General features: G+C 38.6%; 1 protein-coding gene across 2 annotated transcripts in view; it reads left to right on the plus strand.

The window, feature by feature from the left end:
- The first annotated feature begins 4,864 nt into the window (after positions 1-4,864).
- The window catches only part of LOC144978722 (Na(+)/H(+) exchange regulatory cofactor NHE-RF2-like), a 109,444-nt gene continuing 101,739 nt past the window's right edge, over positions 4,865-12,569 (plus strand). For both annotated transcript variants that reach the window (XM_078925148.1, XM_078925147.1), the window contains exon 1: positions 4,865-5,348. In XM_078925148.1, coding sequence (XP_078781274.1) covers positions 4,970-5,348 — 379 coding nt within the window. In that variant the 5' untranslated portion in view covers positions 4,865-4,969. The remainder of the gene's footprint in view (positions 5,349-12,569) is intronic.

Here is a 12,569-nt window from a genome sequence, read left to right on the forward strand (position 1 = left end):
TTAAGTGATCTCAAACTGAGCTCATTGATGGTGTGTTTATTTAATCTTCACCTGTTCCCGATTTGAACAATTCCCCTTTACACCTTTTCTCGTGTGACTTTTTAAAATCGTAAATCTAGAATATTTTTGACCATCCAATTTTTTCCTATTTTTACTGGCGCTTAAATGGCCTAAATGTTTTGTAAGTGCCGTAAGCAAACGAAACAAATTTCTGAGTGGACAGATGAGGTCATTAAAATTTGAGTTATCAGACCTGCAAATTTGTCAACGTCGGGTAACTGGGTGGGGTTCCTGACCTCCCATAGTAGACAGTGAGGTACTTACTGTGACTTCTATCCCCCCATATCTGTTTTCCAACTTGCTTTCTGTCTTTGTCTTGGAATGAGACTACTTGGTTTTGTCCAGGCCCTGGCCGGACACTCTAGCTGGGAGGGAGACAGCCAAATGTATAGAGTTAGAGTTTTGAGAGATTATATTTTTTACCTTTTAAATCATCTCTCTGTTTAGTCCTGTATTATGTTTTGTTTACGTATTATATAAGATTTGTAAACATTTGAGTGTATTCCTCTTAGTGGAGACCTGTGCTTGTGTCTGGGCGAGACATTTAGGTGATCTCAAACTAAGTACTTTAACTTTAATAATGTGCTCTTGGAGTCTACATCGGTTTCCTATTTGAACCAATTCCCCTTTTGTCTTCCCTTTTCATGGGTGCTTTAATTGTAATTCTATAACTTTTTACTATCCAATTTTCTTCCTTTTTACTGGCGCTGATATGACCTTAATGGGTTGCAAGCGCTGTAAAACCCTTAAAAACAAAAACAAACAACTCATAAACATGGACGGCAAAAAGCAATAACAAAGACCTGCTGACGTCATCTTCGTTCTATCTTTACCAGATTGATGGCGAGGATCACACATGAATCTGAGCTATTACTACAATGTATACATATACAACGCAGTCCTGTGGCATGACACGTAGCCATCGTTAACTTATAGCCTGGGCCTGACACTAACCAAAAAACGACGTCAAAAGAAAACAAATCTTGAGTTGTATTCAATAGTTCGTCCAATGGAATCACTTGTTTCCTTGAGCACTAGTAACGACATCTCACTAGACGCTGCACAAACTAAACTATAAGTCCTAGAGGGTTCTAGTGTCAGCCTATAGATAGAATGCGCTTGGCCAAGGAGTTCATAACATTGCCATCCGGAAGTATAACGGACCAACACACAAACTCTGTGTAACCATGAACTTTTATAGATAGTATGCAGATGACGTCACTCAGGCCTTTGTTATTGTTTTTGTCATCCGCGTTTGTGAGTTGTTCTCACTACACTGAATTAACCAGACTATAAAAGTTTGTGTGTTGGTCCGTTATACTTCCGGGTGGCAATGTTGTGAACTCCTTGGCCAAGTGCATTCTATCTATAGTCTGGTTAATACAGTTTAGTGAGAACAACTCACAAACGCGGATGGCAAAAACAATAACAAAGGCCTGAGTGACGTCATCTGCATACTATCTATATGTTAACGATAGGTATGACACCGGCCTTCAGACCAGTGGCTTGACAGCGCAAAGTTGAGTTGTGCAGCTATAATGTGGTCCAGTGGTATGACACTCTCTTTCGGATCGGAAGGTCCTGGTTTTGAGCCTCGCTCTAGGCGCATGATTGAACATGGAAAAGGCTGTTTACCCACATTATCTCATCGTATTCACGTGTAAAATGAGTACCTGGCCTTTAAAAGTGTTGTTTCTGTGGGGAAAAAAATTGTAATATCGCCTAACAGGGGTTAACCATCTCCTTACCAACTACAGGAAAATCGTTACATTCGTTACTATGCAACCAAGAACTGTCTGATTATTTTTGTTTCTCATAAACTTTGAAGAAAATTTGTTTATTATTTTTAGCTATAAAAACTTGACACTGTAATGTAGAGCTCATTTTGCTGAACAATATTATGCATAGAGTGTACTTGTTAATCTTCTGTTTGAGTAAGAAAAACTATATTTTTGTGTTGGGTGAATGTGAAGTTTTGGGGAAAATTCTGAAACTGGCCGGTAAGGAGAGAGTTAAACACCGATAAGGAAGAATGTATGCAAAATGTATGCAGTCGGACAGAGAGATCACACATTTTTTTGTTACAATAATTTTTTTCTATGTAAATATATAATTCATATTCAGCATTTTGATTTTGTATGGACAAAATGATGAGGAGGTCAACCTCTTAAGAAAACTACTCTTGAAGTGATCCTATGTTGTTCTTCCTGGAGATACCCACGTCTATTACAGTGGAATTGTGCGGCTATGTAGTCTTGTGGTATTACACTCGCTTTCGGATCGGAAGGTCCTGGGTTCAAGCCTCGCTCAGCGCATAGTTCAGTCCTTGGAAAAGACTCTTTACTCATATTCTCTCACCGTACTCAGGTGTAAAATGAGTCCCTGGCCGTTAACAGCATTGTCTCTGTCCGATAAAATTGTAATATCGCCTAACAGGCGTCATGTCACGTCCTACATGTTAAGTGTTGATGTTGGTCAGGGACCCCTTGTAAAGCGATATAAGCACGTTTCGTGGATATCGCTCTATATAAAAGCTTATTTAGGGGTACGGTGAACCACGCCCCATGAGGACGAGTGCATGCAAAATGTATGAGGTCGGACATCTCTTATCGAGAGCGTCTTTGTAGTCTTGTACTATAATATTATATAGATAGTATGAAGTTGATGTCACTCAGGTCTTTGTTATTGCTTTTTGCCATCCGCATTTATGAGTAATTCCCATTTAACTGTATTAACCAGACTATAAATGTTCAACGTTACACATAGTTTTGTGTATTGGTCCGTTATACTTCCGGATGGCAATGCTGTGAGCTTCTTAGCCAAGCGCATACTATCTATAGCACTCGTCTTCGGACCATTATGCTGTTTACTCCCATTCTCTCTCTACATTCATGTGTAATATGAGTATCTGATGCGTAACAACGTTGTCTCTGTCGAAAAAAAAAAACAAAAAAAAAATAATGAAAAAGAATCTCGTACGCGTCTTGTCTCGTCCTTTTGTGTTGCTGTTTCTTGAGAGCGATTGTAAAGCGCTTTGAGCACACCTAATGAATATTACCATGTATAAACGCTCAATTAAAACTAAAAATAGAATCTCAAGGGACAATCCTTTGGAGAAGACCTCAGACAGTTTTCAATGACTTCGTTCTTGGAAACCCTGACCTGTTTTCCTCTACGAAATAATTTGAAGAACCACGAATTCGTGATCCAACTAATTAAACATTGAGCCGTTATATAGCGCAATATCCACTAAACGTGCTGGAAACGCTTTACAAGGGGTCCCTGACCAACAGAAACGCGTAACATGTAGAACGAGACATGACGCCTATTAGGCGGTATTACAATTTTTTCCGACAGAGACAACGCGGTTCACATATGCATACATGTATCACCCCCCCCCCAATATTTTAATGAAAACAAAACAAAACAAAACAATAATTTGCGATTTTTAAAGCTGGGTAAAGGGATCACTATTATTTATTTATCTATTTATTTATTCTTTCATTCATTTATCTATTTATTCATTTTTTTCTTTACCCACAAAAACTTCGAATTGTTAACATTTTAAAAAACATTGGCAGGTTTGGAAAATTCTTAATGTCTGTCTCAAGGCCAATCATAACCAGCATTTAAAAGAATTGATAACGAAGAAGTTATAGAAGAAGGGCAAAGCGCCGCATTCGGCCGCTTAGGTCAGACTCTTGGGTCATTTTCATGCGTTATGCCTGTACTATCAGCGAGGCAATCTTTGTACACGTCGACAAGGGATGTAGAACCCTTAACATTTGGCTACGGTTCAGTATAGGTGTGCCTATTTATTCGTTTGAATATTAATTGATTGATTTGTTTATTTTTGATTTACAACCCCCCCCCCCCCCCCCCCCCAAACAACAACAACAAAACCCCCCATAAATAAAACAAAATAAAAGAAAGAAAAAACACACACACCCCAATCAAAGAACTGAGAATTAATTTTAAAAGAATAGAAGGGATGCAACTCATGTATGATTATTCATTTCGCAAATAAGGGAGTAACTAACCTTTAACGATCATGTGACCTGCCAGAAATAACATCCGCCATTTGTTGTCATTCAGTGACTCAGGGTTGCCAGTTTGGCATTTTAAATGCCAGATTCCAAAAATCTGGCATTTTTGAAAACCGTTTGGCATTAGAAAAATCATTTGGCATTTGGCATTTTCATTTGGCATTTTCTTTTCTTGTATATTATACTTCAAATGGCACCTTTCTAAACGCGTAAAAACAAATCTCTTCACATCGAAAACTTTGCTATTAAAACTCACACCCTGAACTAGCCCTGCCTCCCTCAGATATTCACTCAAATTCAGCCCTCGACAAGTATCCTCGTAAGTTTTCTGGAATCTCCTGCAAAACTCGTGTATATTTGCGTCATGGTCGCCTGTTAACTTTTAACTCTGTTCGTTAGGGTGGTCTGATTTTACAGCATCCAATGATTTCACTCCTTTACGTATTTACCTTTCATGTTAATGTATTTCTTTTCATTCTTAAAATCCAACCGTGGTGTAGTGGTTTAGCACTCCACTTAGTAGTCAGTAAGTAAAAAATTACCCCAACAGGAAATTTAGTATAATTTAAAAAAGAAAAAAAGAAAAAAAAAGAAGATAAAACACGCAAGCCACCAGGATATGATAGTAAATTGTCTATCAAAAGTGAGTAGTTTTCTTAGTGGGGGTGGGAGTCAACAGACTTTGGCATTTTTTTGAATGTTTTGACATTTTTTGAGTCTTCCCCTGGCATTTTGTTGAAAAATAATCTGGCAACCCTGATTCAGTGACTTGTTTCTGCGAGTGACTTGACAGCTCGAGGCCGTAGTCGTAGCAGTAGAAGTGGTTTAGCCTAGTTGGATACAGGCGCAGTTGTGAATTCAAAATGGGTACTGAAATTCCAAGAGAGTTAGCTCCTAGATTGTGTCATATCACCAGATGGCCAGATTTCCAAGGATATGGATTTAATTTACATGCCGAGAAAGGAAAAGCTGGACAGTTTATCGGGAAAGTTGACGAGGGTTCTCCTGCCGAGGCATCCGGCCTGAGAGAAGGGGACCGCATCGTCGAAGTCAACGGTGTCAACATCGGCAATGAAAACCATCAACAGGTTGTGACAAGAGTTCGACAGGGTGGTGATGAAACACGACTTTTGGTCGTTGATTCAAGTTCTGATGATTGGTTTAAAAGTAACAAAATTGTTATCAAAGGTGATCTTTCTGGAATAGTTTTCGGAACATCAAGAAAAGGTGCCTCCGAAGAAGGTAAGAAGTTAATTCCTGTCCTCCGTGCGGAAGGGGGCGTGGCTGTGGCGACTGCTATTTTCTGTTTTCTTCTCCTACGCTTAGATTTATTTCAAAGCCAAAATTAAAATGTTAACGTTATAATGTGATTTTCTCCTTAAAAGGTTTTTAATCAAGTGTATGATTGAAAGTATTTCAATGTCTATAATAAACAATAAACAAGGAGTAATGAACTTATAATATAATGAATGACAAAATGTCTTATAGGCGAGGTCAGGTGTCTAAGAATTACAATTACCCCCTATATTACAAGTACAAGCAAAGCACTTTCATTGTAAATGTGAAAAGTGTAATAGATGAACTTTCAACTTGAAAGAAATGTTCGTTCTCATTCCAGGAATTAGACTTAGACTTAATGTGAATCAATATATCAATACCCCCCCCCCCCCCCCCCCCCCACACACAATACTCCCCGTCTCCTGCCCCCTTATCTTTCTTACTCATTCCCCCTCCTTTTTCTGGTCCTCCTGTTCAGTATTTTTTTTTTTTTTTGGACACGCGTCCATTGATTTGTACCTACTTAATCTCGTGTGTCACTATAATGGAAAACAACACACCCGCTCACATGCATACACTTGTTCTCTTAATCTTACCTACTAGTAGTTGATATTTATTCTTTCGGATTATACTTTTATAGCTACCTTTCCCTTGTTTCTCCACGAAGCAAGCACCCAATGACCTATATACTAGTAATAGAATATATTAATCGGTTGCTTGTCATAGTGTCATAGTGGAGTATTTCCTTCCTATTTCTTTTCTTTTATGTCTTGCATTCATTGCAGGATTGGGGCGATTTATGTTTTTTTTTTTTTTTTTTTTTTTTTTTTTTTTATTGTACATGTGTTCAAGACATTGACCGTGTTGCAGAAGGTATTCAAAATGGCCCATTTCATGAGAAGTGCTCACAACTTTTGAAAGTCCAGCAATAGGAGGAACGAAATTGACGTTACTCAGCTCTTTGTTATTGTTTTAAACCAGCCCATTTTATGAGTAGTTCTCACTAAATTCTATCAATCAGAATAAACGTTTTCAAGGTTACACATAGTTATGTGTGTTGGACCGTTATATCCGGCTGGTGGATGTTGTGAGCATTTTTTGATAAATGCATAGCATCAACAGAATAGTCCAGTAATGATAATTTCTACATACACTAACCACCTTTTCGCCTCCTCCTCCTCCCCCTCTTCCTCCTCCTCCTGCTTCTTCTTCTTCTTCTTCTTCTTCTTCTTCTTCTTCTTCTTCTTCTTCTTCTTCTTCTTCTTCTTCTTCTTCTTCTTCTCCGTGAATCGTGTCTTTTATTCAATGTAGATCGATACTTATAAACGTAATCAACAGATTGCTGCCAGCAGAACAAGTATTATTATTCCTTGGATTAAAAAAAAAGAGACTGAATATTGTTACATTTTTATATGAGGTATAATTCTAGCCGCCTCTCTTAACCCCCCCCCCCCAAAAAAAAAAAAAAAAAAAAGGAAACAAAAAACAAAACAAAGCAAAATAAACACCCCCCTCCAAAAAAAACCAAAAAACACCCAAAAATAAAACCAACAAACAAAACAATGCAATACAAAAAGAAAAAAAACAACAGCAAACAAAAAAAAAAAAAAAGAAAGAAATCATCAGTAGATAAGTAAACAAACAAACAGACACCCCCCTCCTCGTTTTTCTTTTTTTGAATTGGCAACAAATGATTGTCTCCTCCCGACTTCAATCCACAAAATAAAACCAGAGACGGGTCCCCAAAAAGCTCGGTGCGAAGACAGTAAAATAATAATAAACAAGAACTTAGGCGACGACGAAGATCGTCTAGGAACAGGTCATTAAATGTATCAACTCGGATGACCTAAATAAAGTACACACACACACACACACACATACACATACACACGCACACAAGATAGTAGCAATAAGAAAGCAAGCCGGCCCCCCACAAAAGGACTATAATTAATAATAGTATAGTGGCATGGAAGGAACTAACTCCATAGCATAGCAGACTAAAAATCTATGGAGGTGAAACAGTAGTCCGTCCGGTCAGCAGCAGAGAAGTCGGTGACCTTTCTACGAAAGGCCAACAACCAACGACAACGACGACGAGTTCATTTAATTTTGCGGCCAGTCCCATAAGGATAATACTAGCAGAAATTCTCCGATAACACTTAAGAAGATGTGAATGAACTATTTTAGGTTATAAATGTTATGCATAAGATAGGCCATCGAAATATTTAAAAAAAAAAAAAGAAAAAAAGAAGAAAAGATAAATAATTCTGAAACAAAAGAATAAAATGAAAAAAAACATCAAGACAAAAAAAAACCAAAAAAAAAAAAACAACAAAACAACAAAAAAACGAATTAAAAAAACAAAAAAAAAACAAAACAAACCCTCAACAAAAATTAAAGCAAAAAAATTTAATAAAAAATCCAAACATACTTTGGGTGGGGGGGGGGGGGGGGGGGGGGGGGGGGGGGGGGGTAGTAGTTTGTCGTTTGTCTCTTATGGGAAGTTACCTGTACCGAAAATCCTCCCATAATACGCACTTAGTTACACATTACATTACTTTACATTACATACCGACGAGATGCGATGGGTCACACAAACCATGTCTATGTCTCACAAGTCAACACAATACGCCCCATACCTGCAGTATGACACGTTATTTCAGTCTATATCTAGATACCTAACTACCGTGCCGATCATGATAATGTTATAAATAATAAATGTATATATATATATATATATATATATATATATATATATATATATATATATATATATATATATATATATAATATTTTCCCCGATCCACCCACCGCTGCCATACCTTGTGCGCAATAAAGCGTATCCACTAGTGCGGGGCGGTCCTTGGCAAGCTTAAGGACCACGGTCCTACGGTCCTTGGGAAATGAAGACCGCAAGGACCGGTCCTTTTCGACATTGAACATTCCTGAGAGACTGTTGGAAATTCGAACCGGTTTGACCTTTGAGACCATGGGATCGTTCATTCTTGAACCGTTAAAGACCGCTACACGATGAAAACCGTGGTCTACAGGAGTAAAACACACGGAGTAGTCACACTCATTTCAAATTGTAACCTAATTAGAGAAGAGGGGTGATGCCTTCTTTATTTGCTCACCGTACTTCATTGTTACTTCGATAATTTAATAAAATTTGAAATTTATCCCCATTAACGGAGATAATGGCATCGCCCAAGGCGTTGATCGAGTTGTTCGTGGCGTTGATACACACACGCAACTCCTACCCCCCCCCCCCCACCACACACACATTAGAGGGCAGCGAGCATTGAAGAGTAAGAGAGAGACGTGAAGTTATAATAAGAGGGGTGGATGAGGTAATAAGAGGGTCGATGGTGACTTTTCGCCAGATCTAACAAACTCAGCTACCCATTCATTGCTGAGTAGACAGGGATTCAGAAAAAAATCGACTGCACCCGGATCGATCTCTGGCCCTTTGCGTATAAAGAGAGTGCTCTATCAACTGAGCTATCGGGGTCCCCAAATATTCTATTGGACTTTTTTAAAATTCAGACGTTATAACTGGGTTTTTTGGAAGGAAGAAACTAATGAAACTCATATTATTTGATTAGTAAAAACACCAACAAAATTTTAATATTATTGTATTATTTTAAATGACAACACTGCGATAGAAAGGAGTGGTGACAAGAGATGGACAAAAGAAAACAAAAAATCGGATTTGCTACTTGCTAGGTTCGAACACACACACACACACACACACACACACACAAACACACACATCTTTAGTAGTCACATACATTTCAAACAATAACCCATTAGAGAAGAGGGGTCATGCCTTCACCATAGATCATTGTCATTGCGATCATTATGGTGTAGTAAATTTTGAAATTTACCCCGTATAATGGAATCGTTCAAGGCGTGCGCCTCCTGTTCCCCCCATCTCACACACGAAAGGGCGGTTTGCGGAGTGGAGGTTGGTGGTCGTCTGCCTGTATGGTCGTCTGTGTCGTTTAGTGTATGGCAAAGGGGGTGGGTGCGATTAATTAAGTGGGATGGGTGTGATTGGTGGAAGATAGGCAACCGAAGCAACGAATCGCTGGGGCAGGGTTGCCAGTTTGGCATTTTAAATGCCAGATTCCAAAAATCTGGCATTTTTGAAAACCGTTTGGCATTAGAAAAATCATTTGGCATTTGGCATTTTCATTTGGCATTTTCTTTTCTTGTATATTATACTTCAAATGACACCTTTTCTTAATTATTTCTAAACGCGTAAAAACAAACATCTTCACATTTCTTTTTCATTCTTAAAATCCAACCGTGGTGTAGTGGTTTAGCACTCCACTTAGTAGTCAGTAGGTAAATAATTACCCCAACAAGAAATTTAGTATAATTCAAAAAAAAAAAAAAAACAAAAAAAAAAAAAAAATAAATAAAAGAAAAAGAAAAGAAAACTCGCAAGCCACCAGGATATGATAGTAAATTGTCTATCAAAAGTGAGTAGTTTTCTTAGTGGGGGTGGAGTCAACAGACTTTGGCATCTTTGTGAGTGTTTTGGCATTTTTTGAGTCTTCCCCTGGCATTTTGTTGAAAAATAATCTGGCAACCCTGCGCTGGGGAAGTAGTAGGCTATGGCGCGAGACCGTAGGACCGTGGTCCTTGCAAGGACCGCCCCGCACTAGTTGAAAGGTGATAAGAAGTGAGGACCGCCGCCGATCTTCCCCTATGGGACCGGTCATCGGTTCACAGCTAAAAGACCGTCGGACCGCGGTCTAGACCGGTCTTCAGCGCGGCACTAGTATCCACATTGATATATAAATATTATATTATATGTATAAGGACGACTTATAGTGCGACATGAATTATTGTCAAATATTACGCGTATTATTAGCCTTATATAGATCTATAGTTTTTTCCACCTCTCTCTTGTCTTTCTAACTTCTTTAATAAAAAAACACAAAAAAAATCAAGACAAATACAGAAGAATGTGAAAAAAAAAACCAACAAAAAACTGTTAAATTATTGATTACTTTACCCTGATCGCCGTCCTAGTAAGTAAAGATTGTAGATAATAAAGATCGTAGAGAACTTGTTCTATATTTTTAAGAAATGAAAAGCAATGTTTACTGTGCTATTATTCCGTATGACTAGATTAATATTATAGGGTTCAGGGTGTGTCAGTGTTTGGTAAGGCGTTTCTCTTTCGTTTATTATTGTCCATTCTTCTTGATTTTATTTTCTTTCTTATTTGCTCTTCTGCTTGTACTGCATATCTTACTCCATTCGCGTTCCCCCCTCCCTTCATGTGAAAAATGCGTACTGGGTGTAAGGGATGATTGGATGGGTAGGAACAGGCTAAGGTTGAATGACGACAAAACGGGAGGTGATTTATGTATGCAGGGAACAGAAGATTTTGGAACGAGATTAAATTGAAAGTAGGAGAGATGTCAGTCAATAGATATTGTTGACAAGGTCAAAAATCTTGGAGCATTCTTAGATTCAGAACTGTCGATGGATGGACCACCAAATTAAGACGATGATCTTATCATTGATGTGTCAGGTGAAAAAAAAAAGGATCTATTCGACAGTTCCTTTCTGAGGATGTTGTCAAGAAACTTGTCGTTTCTCTTTTATTTTCAAAGCTGAATTACTGTAATGCTCTGCTGTTTGGTGTCTCGGAAACTGACCTCAAGTGGCTGCAAACGGCCCAAAATAATGCTGTCAGATTCGTCTTTCGAAGGCGGAGGTTTGACTCTGCCACACCTTTCCTTCGAAGATTACACTGGCTGCCAGCTGAGAAAAGGGTCACATTCAAAGCACGTGTCCTAGTTTATCGTCTGGAAAATACTGCCACTCCCTACCCCATAGAACTCCGACAACTCGATCTTTGCGTTCCTCCAATGACACCACCCGTTTGGCTATTCCACGCATTCGTAACAAAAGCGAGAAAAAGGTCCTTTTCTCATTTTGGTCCGTCTGTATGGAACACCATACCACAGAGCATCAGGGAATCCAAATCATTGTCTGTTTTCAAGAAATCCTTAAAAACATTTCTTTTTTTAACGGTCATGCATTTTCTATATTGTTTTGTGTTGATGTAAAGCTCCAAGAGCCTCATGGTTGAGGATACCGTGCGCTCTATAAGAGATTATTATTATTATTATTATTATTATTATTATTATTATTATTATTATTATTATTATTATTATTATTATTATTATTATTATTATTATTATTATTATTATATCCCCATATCTACCCCTCCTCCTTCTCATCCGCCTTCTTTCTCTTTTTCTTGAGGGCTACCAGTTTTTTAAAAAATAGCAAGGATCGTCAGACTTTAATAACCAAACTCACTTTCTTCCCCCCCCCCCCCCCCCTCTCTCTCTCTCCCTCCCTCCCTCTCCTCTCTCTCTCTCTCTCTCTCTCTCTTTATTTTTTTTCTTCTCTCGCACATATTCGGTCTTTCTCAGTGTCACAAATAATTATAATTCTTTACAATTCAATAGCGTAAAAGTTTAGAAGAGACAGAAGAAAAAATAAAAAAACAAAAACAAAAAACAACAGCAACAAACAAAACAGGTCCCGGCTTCAGGAATTAAGAATTCATCCAATTCCACCGACTCTGATCATTCATGCTATCACTGACACTGTAGTGGTAGTGGTAGGGCACGTGCCTTGGGACTATCGATCCGGGGTGATGTCTAGATTGCTTTAGTGGACCCCCTTCCCCTCTCTGTCCTCTCCATCCAGCGGTAATTTGGTAGTTGGGTCTGCTACATATGACAGAAAGTATGCTCTGCGATAGACTAGCATCCTACCTATTCAAAGATGATAAGCAATCCTCTTTTATGAGTACAAAAAAGGCGTCATGTGTCGTCCTATATGTTAATTGTTGCTGTTGGTTAGGGACCCCGTGTAAAGTGCTTTGAGCACGTTTAGTGGATATAAACTCTATATAAAAGTTGAAATCTTACCATCGATGTCACTCATCCAGTCACTGACCACGCCCAACATCGTTTGACTGTTGTGACCTATTGGTGACACCGTCGTCGTAGCCATGGGTCATCACCGACGCTAACATGTCAATGTTTCAGTGAAGGGCCAGTCTGACAGTGACGGTCAGTGCATTCGTGTCGTCTCACCAATCACTCACATCATCATGTCTGTCCACCACTTAACTGACAGCAGTTA

The sequence above is a fragment of the Berghia stephanieae genome, chromosome 8 (assembly GCF_034508935.2).
Source record: "Berghia stephanieae isolate SIO BIC M18660-M18661 chromosome 8, UCSD_Bste_1.3, whole genome shotgun sequence".
Taxonomy (NCBI): domain Eukaryota; kingdom Metazoa; phylum Mollusca; class Gastropoda; order Nudibranchia; family Aeolidiidae; genus Berghia; species Berghia stephanieae.